Source organism: Tribolium madens, unplaced genomic scaffold, assembly GCF_015345945.1.
Source record: "Tribolium madens isolate multiple individuals breed KSU strain unplaced genomic scaffold, Tmad_KSU_1.1 Scaffold_11;HRSCAF=98;Tcas5.2_LG3b, whole genome shotgun sequence".
Classification (NCBI taxonomy): domain Eukaryota; kingdom Metazoa; phylum Arthropoda; class Insecta; order Coleoptera; family Tenebrionidae; genus Tribolium; species Tribolium madens.
Window position 1 is genome coordinate 7,306,870 of NW_025400975.1, and position 12,134 is coordinate 7,319,003.

Below are 12,134 nucleotides of genomic sequence, written 5' to 3' on the forward strand. Positions count from 1 at the left end.
ATGGCCATAAATAGAGGTTTTTTTAAATTTCATCAACAAAAAGTTATGATAATTTTTTGAGAATTTTTAAATAACGATTTATTTTTTTATTGAGTATAGTTCAACCTTAAGACAACACTTCATCAAGGACTGGCGTGGAACAGTTACAATTCCATTCACTCACTCCACCCATGCCTCCTTCTTTTGAGATAACTGACATTTCATGTTAGAAGAATGATACCGTATTGCATCCGCCTCGATGGGATAACTTATGATAATGAATACATTTTTATTTTCAATAAGGAATTTGCGTGGATGCAGAATTTGTTATTTGTTTCGATAACGGTGTATGCACCAACACTTTGGAAAGTCTCGATATTATTTTTATTTCTTATTGTTTGTAATTTATTCAAAATTATTTCATTGTATTTGTAATTCGTATTACCACATAATTCAGCGACTTATTTTTGCAAATAATTTTTTTTATTGTCGTTCGACTTGAATAAATTTCATCGTTCTGTCTGGTGTTTATTACGAGTATTTGCTAGCAAAAATTGTGCATGGTTAGTAAAGCGTGAGTGAGAAGAATAGGACTGTGGGTATATAAAATCGAGGTTTCAATTTGATATACCAACAACAAAATAATATCAAGCTTGAATAATTCAAAATTTCCACTCATTTAATCAAAATACAAAACCTTTTCTTCTTCGGAAAATTTAAAGAAACAGGGTGTATCAAATTCCAAATTTAGAATCCATACAGGATGTCCTAGCTAAGGCTTCCGTCTCTATCTAGATTTAAAAATCGTTATAATTATCTGCACTAAATTAGCTCATCGTGCTAAAAATTGATTATTTGATACTTGATTTTATAAAATTTAATTCATTTCATAAATGCCTTTTTTTGCATAATATACAGGACAGGGTGTTCCAACGAGTTAAAAAAATCCATTAGTGACCTTTAATTTATATAGGACATTGATAGATACTAATCTAGTTCATCGCTTAAAATTATTTTCAACAGCGTGTCTCAAAAATAAGTTACAAAACAAACTTGTGTTTTTTTTTAGTGAAATACCATATGATTCTTGGCGTTTTTGGATGTAGATTTTTATGACAATGTCTTTAAACTAAACTTTTATTGGTCGATTTTGCTTAGTTTTAAAAATAAGACGGTTTTTTGGCTTTTTAAAAATTTATTACACAAAAACTAGAACATCTAGAAATATTTTTTTATTACCGCAAAGAAGAAGGTACAAGCTATAAGGTTGTAACATTTTTTTAGTGTGTTGCATTTGCAAAGATAAAAAAATAAAGACGTTTGTTAAAAGTTCTATAACTTAAAAAAAATTAAATGAAACACCATATTTGTTGTTGATAGATTAGTATCTATCAATGTCCTATACATTTTTTTAAAATTTACCGTTTAAAGGTCACTAATGGATTTTTTCAATTCGTTGGGACACCCTGTATGTAGTTTTCAACACTATATATTTATGATTAAAAGAATAAATGTTAAAAATTAAATTATTTATTGCTTTGACATAGCATTGGGTGTCAGTTCTAGAAAATGAAAACAACGTTTTGTGGTTTTACAAAGAGATATTTTATGTTTTGTCTTGACCTAAATATTTTTTTGTTTTGGTAAAGTAGGCTGAAATGTATGTACGACTTGTTTGTACAAGTATTGTAAACAATAACACTACAACAAACATCAACATCAAGAACATTTAAATGGTCTACTGTGATTTATTAAAAATTGTATTGAAATTTGGTTTTCAAATTATCTTTATTTAATTTTTTATACACAGAAAAGAGCATTTTTTCTTAATTAAATAATAGATTAAAATATTTGAACAAAATTTAAAAAAAAATCAATATTGGGAAAACACAAAATTAAATAAAAAAATTGTATTCAGAAAATAATCAGTGTTAGTTTTTCGAATTTTTTTCTTTCCCAAATAACACATCCTGTGTCTATAGATTTAAAAATTGAGAAAGATAAGACATTGACAGGAACTTTTTTATTGTCAAATTATTGACTTGACATAAGCAGATTAAACTAGTATCAATTTAAAAAACTAAAGTCATTAACCTTCAAGTAAAATTTTACAAAAAATATTTGTATATTGCTTTCATATCTTTCACTCTGTTATTTCATATCACAGGTGTGAGTGAGTAAACGCTTGTAACATTTTTGCCAAAAAAACTAATCAGTCATGATAATACATGGAAAAAAGTAGTACCAATTAGAGAATTTAAATCAGTTGAATCGCCCACTGAATCTTAAATCGAATTTTTTGTGTTATTTGGATTATTCAAATTTTCAGTAAAAAGTGAAAGCCGTTTTCGTCCCCATACTTTCGGTAATTAGTATTGAGATGTAAACAAATTTCGACAACATAAAAATTATTATCAATTTGATAGCATCACTTTCATTTACTAAAAGGATGTGTTACAGGAAATGCTGTTGTGGCAATTGCACTTTTAAATCGAAAAAATGAAACGTTGCTAAATAACAATGTTTCATTGTGTATTATTACATTTTCTTTCTTGAGACGTGTAGGTCATGGACGACTGAATAAAATCACCTAAAGGCAGAGTGAAATGTAAAAGAGTCCTACAGCAGGCGACACACCCAAAATAATACAGAGTGGGATAAAATTAAAAGTATTAAAAGTTGAACTTGGCCTAGTAGAAAGTTAAGATTCACCTTTCCTTTTCCTCTGGTTAATATTTAGTTTCGGATTTAATAATAACACATTACCCAAAACAGTGTTATGCATTTTATCATTTCAAATATATACTTAAAAGAAAGTGATCGAAAAACGTGCCTTGAAAAAATCTATAATTTACTGATCACGAAGCAAAATATATTTTTATTTATGAATTTGTCTGATATTAATTGAGGAGCACACCCTTCACATTCCACTATGATTTTTTTTTTGGAATTTGCATTTTTGTCAGCGCAAAATGATAATAATTAACTGATAATTATTTGTTTTTCTCATTTTATAAAAATATACATATTTAATTGGAACTTTTCCAAAAAAAAAAAGAAAATTTCTTTCAGATTCAGAACTTTGAAGACAAAATTCTTGACTGAAAAGTTATTTATTATACAAGACAATAAAGAAATTGTTGTTGATAATATTTGACTGAAAATATTAATTCTTATTGACTCTAAAAAGGTATTTAAAAATTAAAATAAAAAATTGAAATATATGTTTTGTGGTCTATTTTTAAAAAATCTACCAAAAAAGGTGAATTTTTATCAATAAATTATCGTCATTTTTGACTTTAAAATGCATTTTTTTTCTCTTTTTGAGTAAGATTTTTCATAAAATGCGTATTTTCAACCAAAAATGTCAAGAATAACATTTTCTTTCCTCTTCTTAATTTGTAATGTTTTTTATAGAAAAAGTAAATTTTTATCAAAAACAATTTAATTTTCGACTATTTGTAATTGTAAAATAAGTAAACTTTTAAGAAACAAATTTTGGTTTTTTATAAAAATAAGTGTTGAGGAAAATTTTTCGTAAAAAGTAAATTTTTAATATAAAAACGCACTTAGACGTGCTTAAATTTGAGATTTTTATGGCAATTTTAGTGAAATATTTTTTTAGCAAAAATAAGAAACGTAAAAAACAAATTTTTGACATAAATACCTAAATGTTTTTTTGGCCTATAAAACCAGTATTTGGCTAAAAATATTAATTCTTATTGACTAGAAAAAGGTCTTTAAACGCTCAAAATATATGTTTTGTGGTCTATTTTAAGGAAATCTACCAAAAAAGGTGAATTTTTATCAATAAATTATCGTCATTTTTACTTGAAAATGCATTTTTTTCTCTTTTTGAGTAAGATTTTGCATAAAATGCGTATTTTCAACCAAAAATGTCAAGAATAACATCTTTCCTGTTCTTAATTTGTAATGTTTTTTATCAAAAAAGTAAATTTTTATCAAAAACAATTTAATTTTCGACTATATGTAATTGTAAAATAAGTAAACTTTTAAGAAACAAATTTTGGTTTTTAATAAAAAATTCCTGTCGGGTTATTTTTACGAAATTTGGTGAAAAACAGTGAATCCCCACGGAAAATATGTGTTTTTGATTAAAAACATGTTAGTTAAAAAAACAAAATACAACAATTTTTGACCTAAACAAACATTTTTTTCGCCAAGTGAATAAAATTTTTTCAAAAAGTTAATAAAAACGCGCATAGACGTGCTTAAATTTGTGATTTTTTGGCCAATTTCAGCAAAATCTTATGAACAGAAATGAATTTTTATTAAAAAAAAACGTAAATTCAATTATTTGACATAAGTTTTGTTTTTCCGGCCTATCTAAGTAAAATTTCGAGTAATTATAAGTGAGTTTTACTAAAAAAAGTAAATTCTTAATTTAAAAATGTGTTTAAATCTGTTTTGTGGTCTATTTTAAGGAAATCTATTAAAACAAGTAAGTTTTTACAAAAACTATTGATTTTTTATTCAAAAAGGCACGAAAAGCGATTAATCTTTGCCATTTTTGACTTAAAAATGCTGTTTTCCTTTTTTTTTGTGTAAGATTTTGGAGAAAAATTGATTCTTTGACAAAAAACTCAATTATTATCTCCAAAACGCATATTTGTTCAAAAAATGCAAGAATAACATCATTCCATTTTATAATTTGCAATTGTTTCAAAAAGTAGATTTTTAAACTAGATATGGCATGTGAAAAACTAAAAAATTTAAAAATATTTTTGTAAATTCGCAAATTGCAAAAAAATTTTCAGACTCAAAATTTCTTAATTAGCTTTTCTAACTGAACAATCATATTTAGATACTTATTTATTATACTAGACGATAAAAAAATTGTTTATCTACAAGTGGACTTTTTGCACGAGTAGATAACCAGTCTTTATCGTCGTGTATAATATTTCGTTTTATTTTGTACTCACCTACCAGAATTTCTTGAATATAAACAGTAGATAAAAATTACTTTATTTCACTAGACGATAAAAGACTGCTTTATCTACTGAAATTAGTTGATAAATGCACTTTTTAACATTGTGTACAAAGTAAATTATTAAAAAATACAGGGTACGGTTATAGCATTTAATTATTATTAATATACAACACAATTACCTAAATAATAAATACATGCAGCAACATACTTGTATACATTTTAGAGTCATTCAACTTATTTAATTATAATTTTTACGCACGCATAATTTTATACCGGAAAATGAAAGAATATAGGTAGTTGGAAATAGCCATTATATCCATAAAATATTTTATGTATCCTCAAATAATAAGTTTTTCTGTAGGTGGTAAGAAAATAATATAAAAAAAAACACAATTATTCAAGCAACAGATGAATTTTTATAATTTTTAGAAAAACAGTTATTTAGCTATAAATTACAAACGTTACATTGACGTTTTCAATAAATGCAAATCAATTTATTACATTTTTTACATAAATGCAAATTTTTTTACATACCTACGCAAATATTTGTAATTTGTTTTAACCTTGTACATCGTCCTGAGAAAGTAAATTTTTTACTTTTTAGCATTTTTAATAAATATTTTTACTTTCAATTAGATAAATTTTATTTCCAACACTTCATCCAGCTTTGGACTTTCAATTTCACTCTCTTTTTATCAGTTACTCAACATCTCGTTGTCATATTAAATTAGCATTTAACTTGCATTTAATAATTTAATTAACAAAAATCATGTTGCTAAATTTAATTTTATTGACTTGGTGACAGTTGCAAAATTGCAACATGGACATAAAACACTGAATATTCTTACAATAAACTTGTCTTGGGTAATAAAAGCAGTTCAATTAGATATAGTCTTGTTGTTTAATTACACTTTTGGTCATAAATTGAAACAGTTCAAAAATGAAATTAATTAAAGTTATCACTTTCTATAGCCCACGATGTTGTAGTAAAATGTTAGAATCGTCGATGCAGACTTTAATGGTTGATAAAGAAATGAAACGGTTGTTGATGTGGGTAAGTATGTCGATGGAGAGATATTTAAACCTTGGGGCAATTTTCAAGAAATAGAAGATTCAGTGATCCGCACCTGATAGGTTGTAAACCTTAGCGAAAGTGCTTCATATCAGTCTCCAACCAAATCTTGTCTTTCTAAATTTTACTTTCTGTTATTCAAAATTCACGCATTTTATTCATTTGCATTTGCCTAGTTTTGATCCTTCCACTCTATCTACTACATCGCCTATTGTAAATAGTAGCATAATAGAATCATTAGCATACTATGCTATGTGTTAAAAACCATCACCATGAAAGTTTTTCTTGAAGTGAATTTTTTTCACCACGTAACTGTTATTTCAATTGTTATAATGGCATTTTAAAGATTTAGCACCTTATGGCATTCAACCTGTTTAGTTTATTTCATCAAATATTGATTTACTACTCGTAATATGATAAGAAGGTCTATTTTTAGTTAACAAGATTTTTCATTGAGAGAAAAAACATTGTAATAATTAAAATTTGGCTTTAAAATATAGTTTTTTTACGAAGAATATTTCAAAACGATTGATAAAATAAAATTCTGGTATTTTTTGATTATCTAGTTTTTTATTTCATATTTTTTTTTAAATAGTTTATTGTGCTATTTATTGTTTCTAAACGAGGTTTTTTTATAGCTATCCAAAATTTTGAGGTGTTTTCTTATACAAGGTGAGTCAGAACTCGCTTCCCAGAAAAAAATTTGAGGTAAGGTAAGATACCAGAAACATGGAAAAAATATTTAAAAAATTCTATTTCTCAAAATTTTTTTGGACATTTGACATTTTTTATGTCTATTTAATGATACATTTTACAGAGTTACAATTTAGAATACAGCTTTCTCGTTTTTTCTTCTAAAAGTCTGTGGCAAAAAAACTGGGAAAATAAAATAGAGTCAAAGTGCTAAATTTAAACTTCGAAATTTTTGTAGATAGAACTTTTTATTAATTTTTTTCATGTTCCTGGTTTCTTACCTTACATGGCATTTTTATTGGGGGCGCTAGTTTTGGCTCATCCTGTATAAATACATATATCTTTTATTCAAACTGATACGCAGATTAAAAATAGCGATTTAATTAATGATTTATTTATTTATTTTATTCAAATTCTAAATATTTGTTTTTCTGAAATGCTAAATATTTAGTAATAGCTATATTTAAAAAACCTTAATTAGTATAGAAAATACAGACATGCAGTTAGCTTAATTAAAGTGAAAAGATGTTTATAATGGGTGTTCACATTGTCAAACAATAAGCTGCAACATTTTCTGCATGCTAATTTATTGTAATTCACCATATGTATTTTAATGGGAAAACATTCAACAATTTAGAGCACTTCTGTCATTTCTTCGAATTAAGTTAATGTGAAACTATGATGAATAAACCTATTTTTTTAGTAACACAATTATTTTATTTTTCGAGTTACTTTTTTTGTGGTCAAAATTAAGTAAAGAGTGTATGAACCACAGGCATGTTTAAAATGTATATAGCTCTGAGCATTTAAAAGCCCTCCCCGCTGCGGTCGGGCTTTAAATCATTTTTTATTTTTAATTTAAAAAATAAATAAAATTTTAGAAAAATAAACTGACCTAGGTATCTATTAAATAAAATAAAGTGATTGGCTTGAAACACTTTGTGCACTGATGAGTTAAATTAGTTGTAGGTAAAAATGCGACATGATCTTTTAAATTACAGTACATTTCATGGTTGTTAAATTTAACAAAAAATTGTTAATGTGTGCTTTTGCTATTATCTTCTTAAGTATTTAATGAGATATTATGTTTTAACCAGTGATTTAATTGCGCAGGCGGTATCTTGAAAGTTGTCCACACTGTTTCAAACCATATAGAACGATGTATCAAGAGAGAATCTTGTTAACCTCGTTTGTTTTTTAAAGACACATTTTTAATATACTTAAATAATGTTAATATTTACAATTATATATACAATTATTTTGTTGGCATTTGCAAAATATTGCTTTAAAGTGGATTCAATAATAAATAAATGTTACAAGAACTTTTTATGCTAAACCCACCATCTATAGAGCGTTTCAAAATGATTGACATCTCGGTGGGTCATGGGTCAAATTTAAGTTTTGTCGTTTTTGCACATTTTCGCTCCCATTTTTCCAAGTATGTTCACATTAGTAAATTTTTTGCACTAAAATTAAAGCCTGATTTACATTCTCAACGTCAATCACTTTGAAACGTTCTATAGCTAATGCTTGTTACTTTAAATTTGAGAACTTATTACAAAATTATGGCAAATGGCATATGTTGTAACAAAGAATTAAAAACGAATCAATTAGCTTTATTCTGCTCTGCTGAAGGTTGTCCTGTAATGTCTACATCCACGATATTTTGCAGTTTATGAAAATAATAAAATTTCATAAAGTACTATTTGCCATGACAATACAATTTTAAATTAATCTAGCACGGTATTAGTTACGCTGTTTAGTTAATTTTCCTTGAACTGAATCACCAGGACCACAAAGTAACTGTAATCAAAAAACTGTGTTAAATTAAAGCTTGAAAGTATTTTTTTCTACTTTTGAATAAAACAAGTGATTTTTCTTTGTTATTAATTATTTTTCAAAACTGTTTTTTTTTTGTTTTAGTGATGCCAAAGTGTACACATTCTCATGGCTGCAGTGGTTAGCCATGCAATGCGACGATTTCCAACAACTCAGCCTGATGCCGTGTATTCTTACGGTCTAAGGGTAAGTAAAAATAACAACTACAGAAAAATCTGTTAAAAAAAATAAGGTAAGATAGTAGCATGGAAAAAATGTTAAAAAAATTCTATCTATAAAAATTTCGAAGTTATGAGAATTGACTCTATTTATTTCTCTTGGAAAAATAATTTTCCAAGTTTTCTTGCTACAGGCTATTAGACAAAATATTAAACAAAATAATACTACTTGTTCATTTTTTCATTATTAGTAGCGAATATCAGTGAAAATTGTATAGGTTTTATAACTTTTATAAAACAAGGCTAATTGGCTAAATTTTTTTGGTATAAAATATTTATTTTTTTAAAATAGTTAAATAGTTAATTAGTATACTTTAAAATTTAATGACATTTTAGAAAAAATGGAAGTAAAACTAATTTCTTAAAGTTTTTTCACTTTTCGAAATAATTTTTTTTCATGTGTTATTTTGTTTTTATTTTTATTTTATTGTATACCATAGCATTTTTTTATGTTGCCATTAATATACGCTTTTCTATAAAATACGTCGTCAATCACAACGTACCAGGATTACAACTATCTCCTTTATATTTAATTTTAAAAAAATTACATAAATTGCAATTTTGACAAAAAAAATCGCATAACTCATAAACGAAACGAAATTTCGTTCTAAAAATAGGTAAGTACACGTTTTTTATTTTACTTTAATTTATATTAATTATTATTTCCTGGAAGCAAATGATTTAAAAAAAACCGCTTCCAATATTTTATATTCACTTTTTACCCTTATCTTGGTATTTTGTCAATTTTGACAAATTTTATTATAACAATTTCAGATTCAACATTAGTGATGGAAAAAATTTTGAAGACTATACAGAGTGCGCTCGAACTCGGGCCCCAGAGAAAAATGTATAATATATAAGGTAAGATACGAGGAACATGAAAAAAATGTTAAAAAAAAATTATCTATAAAAATTTCTAAGTCATGAGAGTTTAAAATTTGCACTTTGGCTCTATTTATTTCTGTTCTTGGAATAATTTTCCAAGTTTTTATACTACGAGTACAGTCTATTAGAAGAGGAAACAAATAAGCTGTATCATAAATTGTAACTCTGTTTTTAACGTTATTTGTGGCTTTTATTGGCAATTTTTTTTTTTACTAAATAATTGTACAAAAACATAAACAAGATCATCATTATCATTAAATAGACATAAAAAAGTTAAATGTTAAAAAAATATGTTAAAATTTTTGACACAAAATTTTTTAAACATTTTTTCCATTTTCCTGGTTTCTTATCTTACTTGAATTTTTTTCTCTGGGACGTAAGTTCTGACACCTTGTATTTATGAAAAAAATTGCTATTTTAGTACAAATTGTAGTGCTTTTAGAGGGATATTTGAAGAAATACGGGGGGTTTAGGATAAATTATGAATTAGGATTAAAAAAACATAGAACAGTCAAAATAATATGGAATTTAACTACTTTTGCTAATCTTCAATAGTTCTCAAGCCACAAATCTTGTTTTCCATTCGAAACAATTAATTTGTTGTGCAAAAATTAACAATCCAAAAACCCAAGCTTGTCAATTTGAAAAATGTGGTTTTGAGAGTTTTTCTGCGGTTTGACCAAATGAGGCGAACAATGGATGAAAAGTTCTCTTATTTCTGATAAAATGTGTAGGTGATTTACAGCACACCTTTCACATCTTTAAATCTCATTTTCAGTAACCAGAATCTGAAATTTTTTTCAAATTATTGTCTTATGTAAGATTAGTTAACAGTGCAATTGTTAGCACCGTTATTTACGTTAACAAATAACATTCAACACGGAAGATTACGTAATAATTTCACACAGTTCATATTTGCTTTTGCGAGAAGCTAGAAAGAATGCGTAAATGTGAATTTAAACGTTGTCTGGTATGATACCAAAGATTCATTCCGTTATTTCCGTCATGAATAAGCGAATTTTGTAAGAAACGGTATTCGATGTCTCATCGTGTTGTGGTTCTACTTTTGATGTTTTGGTGGGAAGTACATAATGTTGCACAATTTCAAATTCCAGATTTGGAGATGTCAAGGCTGATTTATCAAAATTTGAACAATTTCATGAAGTTGGTGTAAAATGGAGAAAAACATCTGTTGATTAATTAAAGGAAATTCAACTCTCACCAGTTGTACAATTATTTCATAATTTATTACTCCTATCGTCTACTTTACTTTTAATATTGACAATGCAATGTTGATTCTCACTGAAATGATTATAAATTTTTATAAAAATAATTTTACGCAAACTCATTTGTGAAATTATTTATTTTATGACATTGGAGCATAAAGGAATTAATAAGATTCTTAATAGTCATTTGCATCAAATTCAATTAGAGAATTAATTTGCTCTCAAATTTAACGGTTTCAAAAGCCGACAAAAGTGATCATAAAATTAATACCAGGTAGGTTTTAATAGTAAACATTTTTAAGTACAGAGTGTTCAGTTTTAAATAGATTTTAAAAATGCACTTGATGTTGAAATTATGTGTTGCACTTTTGTTATAATTTTTATTAAATTAATTACGAGACGAAATAATGAAATTAAGTGATTGGCAAAACAAGAATTGGCAAAAAATCAACATATATTTTAGGACTGTAGAAACATTCTTTTGTTGTTTTTCACTTTTGGATAAAAAACAAAATTGTTGAAAAAATATTGTTTTTTTTTGAAGATTTGGCACTTACGTGTGCACAAGCTATAAGGAAGTATTTCCAAAGCACGAAATTAAAAAACTAACCTTTTAATTATAACCCAGTGAAATAGTTTAGTTTAGAACCTTGAAATTTGTACATTTGAGGTCAACATAAAAGAAATAAAGGCTGCGCTTGCATAAGACATGCTATTGCTAATATGCATTGTCCAAGTCCAAGTCTGCATATTTTTTTTTAAATACTTGTATGTTACAATGTCAATATTAACAAGAAAGTTACCTCAATATAAAACGGAAAGTTTCTACATTAGATGGATACATTGTTTTGAGCAGTTTGAGTTATAGAAATTGCAATTTTGCAAAACGAAGACTAATTTTATATTTGCAACACATTTTCATAATATTCATTACATAATGGGTTAATATATGTTGATGTGATAAATAATTTATAAAAGTGTATTATAATGTGGGTATTTAGGACGCTTTTCCTCTTAATTTTATGTAAAATGCGCGAAGTTTTCTCTTGGGTTAGCTCTAGTGTTTCTCTGAATGTAATTTATAGTCACATTGTGATTAATACAACAAAATAAAATTTTATAGTGTGACCATATTAAATACCTAATAAAAACAGCTAAATGGATATAATCAAAAATGAAAATATTTAGTTAATCTGGGATTTTTTTAAGTAAACATCATTTCAAAATTTACAATGTGTATAATTTATTGTTATTTCTTAACAAGTTATTTC

The 12,134-nt window shown here is 26.2% G+C and overlaps 1 protein-coding gene across 1 annotated transcript in view; it reads left to right on the forward strand.

Annotated features, from left to right (window-relative positions):
* LOC123004106 overlaps positions 1 to 12,134 on the forward strand; it is a 65,057-nt gene that overhangs the window by 35,476 nt on the left and 17,447 nt on the right. The window contains exon 3 of the mRNA XM_044397223.1: positions 8,619 to 8,720. Coding sequence (XP_044253158.1) covers positions 8,643 to 8,720 — 78 coding nt within the window. The 5' untranslated portion in view covers positions 8,619 to 8,642. The remainder of the gene's footprint in view (positions 1 to 8,618; positions 8,721 to 12,134) is intronic.